Raw genomic sequence first — 7238 nt, 5'->3', positions numbered from 1 at the left:
CGGAGCATAGGCTCCGGACGCGCAGGCCCAGCGGCCATGGCTCACGGGCCCAGCCGCTCCACGGCACGTGGGATCTTCCCGGACCGGGGCACGAACCCGCGTCCCCTGCATCAGCAGGCGGACTCTCAACCACTGTGCCACCAGGGAAGCCCTGCTCATCATTCTTGATTCATAATCTAGTTGCTTGAAATTACATTAAACAACAAATATTTAAATAGTAAGCTTTGTTCCTTTTAAAGGAACTAAAGGCAGAATTTCTGCCAGCCAAAATTTTAGAGCTCATTTCAAGCTGACTTTGCCTGTGGGCTTGGAGGAGCGGGGTGCCTGCTGTGCAGCACCACCGAGTGGGTTCTGTGAAGGCCCTGAAGTTTCTTAATCCAGGTTTGGTAGCTACCAGCCCTGACACCTGTCAGGGCTGGAGGCGTAGATCGGCGCCCCGGGCCACTGGTGGAGCTGCCGCCCCGGCCTGGCCTGCAGGCTGGAGCCGTGGCTCCCGACGACGTGTGCTCCGAGTGCTGTGGGAGTTGTTTGGCAGCTGTGTGTTGATTAGATGTCTTTGGCAAGGCGGCTGGCAGGAAAAGGCCGTGGAGAAACAAAGGCACCAGGGAGGGCCCAGCCAGGTGAGGATGGAACGTGAGGAGAGATCACACGTGGCCCAGCCTGTGTCTTTCCAGCAGGATCTGATTAAAGCCAGTAACACTGTTGGGCGAAGGTTCAGGGCAGATGTCAGCATAGCGCAGTGGAGACTTTCTGCAGTGAAACTTTATCGAACCCTGGGGAAAGAGATGCAGCTTAACCCCAGCTCCCAGGAGTGCCAGGGCTAAAGGTACCTGACAGAGTGAATGCTAGAAATGCAGGGAGGCGGGGACATGTAAGTAAGTACCCACGTGAGAGTCACAGCAGTAGCAGGATTGAGTTAGTCAATGTTGTTGTTTTCTCCTTATTCTAAAACAGTGGCAAAGTCCAAAACAGTATTAAAATATAAAATTTCACATCCATTCAATGTGAGACAGATGAGGAAACACTAGGAGGGAGCTCCCCCCTACTAGGAGTATGGCCTGTCACATTCTTATGCCTGCTTAAAGATGGAAGATCAAAGAACTGCACTTCTGTTTACACTCTGGCTGGCCTGTGTGTTGTCATGGTATCTAGATTATGTCCTATAGGAATTCCTCTGGCAGGAAATTCAGTGTTTCTTTCCTTCTGCCTTGTCAGTGTCACCTAATCCTTGTAAAAGGTTGGATTAGCCCTTTTCTGTGCTGGCTGGCTCTTTCCCTGCCTGCTCATAATATAAATTCTTGGACCACTGACTCACGTGCTTGTCATTTCCTCGGCTGGAATAGGATAAACCAAAGACTACAACTTGGGGAGAACATGGTGCCGTCATCACAACAATTTTTTGGAAGTTGGGCTAATTCAAAGGTGATTCAGAGGAGATGCTAGATCATTTAGAGGCAGCTTCTAAAAAGTGAAAGGGCTCTGGAAAACTCCTCGTAATGATGCGAGGGACGTGCAGGCTTCTGGTTTCCCTAGCAGGGTCAGGAGGCTCTTCTCTCAGCCTCAGTCCTGCTCCTGCTGTGACTCCGGGGCTCTGCCCCCTGCCCTCCACAGTGGGGCGTGAGGGATCTGGAGCCATCCTGGCAGGACAGCCAGCCCGTCACACGGCTCACCTGAGGCAGCGCTCGGATGGACGTGACTCCAGCTTGTTCTTGTGCTGTCTGGACAGTGTAGCTGCTGGGGCTGCCCACGGGGAGCGGGAGGCAGGCGAAGACCACCAGCTTTCTCCGGAAGCCACAAGCACCCACGGCGGCGTTGGCCAGGACCAGTCCCAGGGGCCAGAAGCGGGTTACTGCCCCCAGGAGCCTGGCCTGTGCCTGGGGCAGTGGCAAGGAGCTCGGGGAACAGGTGACTTGAGATGAGTGTTGTTCTTCCACACCATCCAGTTCTTTAGAAGCAAGGAAGGCCATTCTAATCTTAAAAAGAGAACACCACTTTATAGCTGTCTCTTAATGCAAAACAGAATCCAAAAGTCTCTTTAATAATTCAGCTTAACAAGGTGAACTGAAGGGCACCTGGTTTGATGTGGCACAACTTTATACCCAAGGCAGCTGTGCTGAAGCCTTACATATGCTGTTTTAAAAAAAATAACAGCCTTTGGGGTGTGCTCAGAGCAGGGGGGGTCTGTCTAAAGAAATGGCTCGTCTGTTTACAACACACCCGACAGGAATCAGGGTTCATTGTGACAAGGGGCACAAAACTTGTGGCCTTCCTATGAACAGATATCCAACACATATCCCCCCTTCACCTGCACGTGGCTGCTGGGCAGGACCAGTGGGACAGGGCTCAGTACTGGAAGGAAAGCTACAGTATTCAGTGGGGGTGTTTGTTTGCCACCTGGAGCCTGTCCGGTCCACGCTGGGCCATGAGTGGTGTTATAAGCATAAAGACTTTGAACCCCTCTCGTCAAGGAAAAAAGAATAATAGATTCCGTGTATATGCCATTCTGGAAAAGGCAAAACAATGGAGACAATAAAAAGATCAGTGGTTGCCAGGAGTTTGCGGGGGAGGGGAGATGAATACATAGAATACAGAAGTTTTTATGAGCGGTGAAAATACTTTGTATGACATTATAATGATTTTATGTCATCATACTATTGTCCAAACCCGTAGAACGGGCAACACTATTCACTTCATAAAGCGAACCCTAAGATGAACTGGGGACTTTGGTGATTATGATGTCAGTGCAGTTCAGCCTTAGTTTAAAAAAGTCTTAAAAAGAACTAACACTCAGGGTAGACGTTTTTGGCAAAACCTTTGTTTCACTTTTATATATGTATACACATTATATATGTGTTTGTTGGATTATGATGTAAAATGTGCTTTTTAGAATAAAAAAGTTTGCAGGTTACTGTAGTTGTACTGGCAAATAAAAGCACAAATTAAAAAGAGAATAATAGCCTTATTGAGATCTAACTGAAATACCATAAGATTCATGCTTTTAAAGCATACAGTTCCATGGTTTTTAGCATATTCCCAAAGTTGTTTGTGCCACTCTACCGTGTCATAACCGTCCTGTGTTGTAGGCGGTGTCGTGTCCACTTCATTCTTTTTTTTTTTTTTGTGGTAGGCGGGCCTCTCACTGCTGTGGCCTCTCCCATTTGCGGAGCACAGGCTCCGGACGCGCAGGCCCAGCGGCCATGGCCCATGGGCCCAGCCGCTCCGCGGCACACGGACCCGCGTCCCCCGCATCGGCAGGCAGACTCCCAACCACTGCGCTACCAGGGAAGCCCTCCACTTCATTCTTGAGGACACGAGGCCGCCCGCTCTGCAGTGGCGGGGCCAGCACTCCAGCCTGGGTCCATCATTGCCCACCCTGACTTCTCGGGTCAGTACTCACTCTCCACTCCTGCCACGCGCGTTTGATGACCGTGGCAGCTGCGTGCAGCCTCTGGATGTGCTTCCGAGTCAACCAGGAACGAACAGCTGAGGGGTTCGTCCAGAAACAGGAAATAAGAGTAAATGTTCGTCAGAGCTCTCTGTAACCAGGCTGCAGCAATACCAGAGCAGCTGTAAACGTTTGAGTGAATGGCCACCTGTGCCACCACATGAGGTGAGGGACTTGAGTCAACACGTGAAGCAGACCTGGCTCTGCAAACCATAGCTCAGACTGCCCAGACTTGGAGATAGATACCTACACATCAAACGGGCAGCTGCCATGGGGTCACCTCCCACCGCGGGCTCAGTCTGAGGTAATGCCCAGGGAACAAGAGGGGTCTGAATTGTCTGCATCTTTCACCTGTCTTTTTGGAAACCCTTAACTGAATTTGCTTACCTGCGTTATGAATCCACAAACGACACCCGCATACACCCATGCACTGGTGAAGGTAATAACTACTGGATGGGGAGCTGATCACAGGGCAATTTTCATTTTCTTTTGAAATTTCAGCATTTTCTAATTCTTTTTGGTACAATCATATTCAGAAAATGGGCTGTTCGACTAAATACTAACACATTTGGATTCTGAAAAACTAAAAAGTTTAAAGATGCGTAAAAGTCACCTATTATCTCACCAGCCCAGATAGTTCTACAGTATCTCCTTATCTTTTTTCAGGCCTGTACACACAGACGCACCTTATGAAGGTGGCATCACCTTGATGTGTAGTTCAGCATTCAGATTTGAATATCATGTTGGAAATGTTTTTCCGGTAAATTAAAAATATTCTTCAAAAACACTTCTTAGCTAGATAAGGATCGTCCATAATGTAGCCATGACTCCACCACTGTCAGATATTTGGGTTGTTTCTAGTATTTTTTTCAAAATGAGGCTGCTGTGTCATGGTTCATACATTGCTTCCTTAATCAGATCTTCTCAGTTTTTACCTTCTCCTTAATTAAACTCAGCACGCCCAGGAGCCCAGGTAATGCTAAGAGTTGTCATAAAGGGAAAAAAAGGTGGCATAAACAGCTATCTAGGACTGGGAAAGGGGAATTAAAGGCAACTTTTGAGCCTCTACTACCTACAAAGCACCCTTAGTTGTGGTGTGGCCTGGTATGCACTGAACTGGAGATGCTCTGGGTGAACTGAACAGGGGATTCGAATCCCAGTGCACCACAGAGACATGCAGTTAACCTCTTGGGGCTGGGACCCAGTCAGCTTTGGTCTGTGGGGACTCTAGCAGGAGCATTTTGAAAGAAACAGGTATCACGTGGGCTGGATCATGTGCAGCTGCAGACAGTGGCCGCACTTAGGCCCACCTGCTGGCCAGGAATGATAACTGCCGGCCCAGGGCCCCACCTCTCCTACCTGCCTGGATGAGCACGGCGGCCTGCCTCTGCCTCTCCTGCTTGCGGCCCCAGTGTCGCCTCCAGCCACCCTGGATGCAGCGGGCACACTGCTCCAGCACCTGGGCACGCCCGCGTTCCAGAAGCTCCAGCTGGGAGAAGGGGCATCCACTGAGGTCCTCAGCCTCTCCTCCCCGTGCCCTCAGGAGGGCCCAGACCCTGTCCTGCTAAGGACAGCACGTGGCTGGCCACTCCTCATCCCAAGTCAGCTTACCGTGGAGTCAGTCATGAACACCTTGGTCCTGCCACAGTGCACTGGGGCTGGCGTGGCCTCAGCTGGTGCCCGAGCCAGGGCTGGCAGAGTGTGGAGGATGTCCTGGAGGAGGGCTTGCAGCGTGGCCTGCTTGGAGTGTGGAGACCATTCTGGGGGACGGAGACAGAGGTCCCATAAGTGCTTCATTGTCTACACACTTCTGTGGCCTTAAGAAACTGGTCTGGTCTCCCTAACATTCCACAGGATTCTTTCCTGCTATTCTTGCCTCTAACCATTTCTACCTCCTTCCTTTAGGGAGGAGGCCAGAGGTGGCCTCCCACTGTCCCTCAGATCCCTGGCAAATCCCATTTGAGGCTATGCCCTGGACTGGCCTGCAGCCTCCATTCCTGTGGGTCCCTTTGGGCAGGGTGGCAGAGGGCACCGAGTGCCTTGACTCCCACGTGGACTCCCAGGCTGCTTAGCCAGCATCTGTTTCTACGGCCCCAAACATGCTGAGGGCCAAACAGGGCAGCCAGGCCACTCCCTCTGCCCCTGAGCCCTTCCGCCACTGACGGGAAAAGGGGGAACAAATCCCAGTCCCATGGAGGCCCACCGGGTCCCCCTGCCTGCCCTCCCACACCTGGCAGGGCCGGCTCCTGTAGAGGGAGGATTTACCTGAGGGCTCTGACCACCTTTAGCTGCCCAGTGCCTCTCTGGAGGCTGCCAAAGGAAACGCCGCAGACGAGAAACAGCAGCAAAATCAACCAGGGGCCAGGGGCTTGGGGCAAGAGACAGAACAGAAGAGCACACCATGGAGAAAGGGGGCGGGAGAGGTGGGAGAAAGGATGAAAGGAAAGGGACAAGATCGTGCCCAAGAGAGGGAAATACAAAGCAGTACTGTGCCTGGGCTGGTGTGTGTGTGTGCCCACCTGTGCCCAGGCCTCTGACTCGCACAGTCTCAGTGACGCCACATGCAACAACCCCAGCAGACCAGGCCTTTCCCGAGGTGGGGGCTGGCCAGTACCTTGCGGATGTCTCCATTGGCCGGGCAGGGCTCAGCAGCCTCCCCAGACCCCTCTTCCTCACTGGCCGGGCACGGCCAATTCTCTCCTCTCCTCTCCCTCTACATCGAATCACACGCTTGCCAAGTCTAGCCAATTTCTTCCCAACATTTCCCGGCTGTGCCCAAATCTCTAGCTTCTCTCCCGTCTGGCCAACCACGGGGCGCCCCACCGTGGCCTCCAGAAAGCATGAGGCTGACGCCACTCCCTTCGTCCCCCGAAGTGCCTCCCATCTGCCTGGAGGAGAAGGTCCAGCTCCTGCGAGTGGGCCTGCCTGTCCCCCAGCCTACTGTTCTTGCCCTTATGAGCCAGCAACACTGAACAGCCTGGAGCTCTTCGCACACACAGTGCTGTCCCTGCCTGTGGAATGCCCCTCACCTGGCTAATCCCATCTAGCCTCAGACACCACCTCCTTCAGGAAGCCTTCCCGATTCATACCTGTCTAGCACCACCCACAGCATCCTGTTCCTAACTTTGTGTCTCCACTTTCCCCATTGTTTAACTGTCTTCTTTTAGTCTGTTTCCCCCACTGAGGCAAGAGCCACAAGGGCAGGGCTGTGTTTTATTCATCTCTGAAGCCCCAGCCCCTCGCCCTAAGATGGCCCAGGTAGGTGCTCAGGAAACTGGGTGAACAAGTGACTGGCAAATGGGCGCCTCACCTGAGCGCCCTTCATCTGGAGGTGGGCCATGAGGGCTGGGGGCTGCGCCAGGACGGAGCCTTCTCAGTAACTTGTACCGCTCCAGGAAGTTCCGGTGAGAGACCCTGGAAGCCAAAGCAGGCGGAAGGAGAGATGAAGTGACTTTGGCCGTGAGCCAGGAGTCACTGTTTCATCTGCTCAACCACCAGCGAGGGGCTGCCCTGACTGTGCCCGCTGAGCGGATGGCATTACTAGGCCCCTTGGCGGGAAGCCAGTGGAGACCAGTGCATGCTGGGCTTCCTGCTCCTGCAGCCTTGGTCCTACCCACACGGAGCCTTGCTCTTTTAGGAGGGGATCTGCAGCCTGCCCCCTCCCAAAGGGGCTCGCCAGCCTCTCCCCAGACACCTGGGTCACTCCTGCTGTGAACAGGGGCTCAGCACGTCTCCCCTCTGACGCCACAGCCCCCTCCACTGCCGCCTGGGGTCTTGGCTCCCCATCACGGCA

At 53.1% G+C, this 7238-nt stretch overlaps 1 protein-coding gene across 1 annotated transcript in view; it reads right to left on the bottom strand.

The window, feature by feature from the left end:
• Positions 1 to 644: 644 nt before the first annotated feature.
• The window catches only part of MYO19 (myosin XIX), a 35643-nt gene continuing 29049 nt past the window's right edge, over positions 645 to 7238 (bottom strand). Inside the window, exons 19-24 of the mRNA XM_007464910.1 lie at positions 6756 to 6859; positions 5057 to 5205; positions 4805 to 4934; positions 3398 to 3483; positions 1671 to 1973; positions 645 to 773 (exon numbers count right to left, since the gene is read on the bottom strand). Of these exons, the coding sequence (XP_007464972.1) occupies positions 645 to 773; positions 1671 to 1973; positions 3398 to 3483; positions 4805 to 4934; positions 5057 to 5205; positions 6756 to 6859 (901 nt within the window). The remainder of the gene's footprint in view (positions 774 to 1670; positions 1974 to 3397; positions 3484 to 4804; positions 4935 to 5056; positions 5206 to 6755; positions 6860 to 7238) is intronic.

This window comes from Lipotes vexillifer, unplaced genomic scaffold (assembly GCF_000442215.2).
Source record: "Lipotes vexillifer unplaced genomic scaffold, Lipotes_vexillifer_v1.1 scaffold788, whole genome shotgun sequence".
NCBI classification, from domain to species: domain Eukaryota; kingdom Metazoa; phylum Chordata; class Mammalia; order Artiodactyla; family Lipotidae; genus Lipotes; species Lipotes vexillifer.
This window is presented reverse-complemented; position numbering and strand designations above follow the sequence as displayed.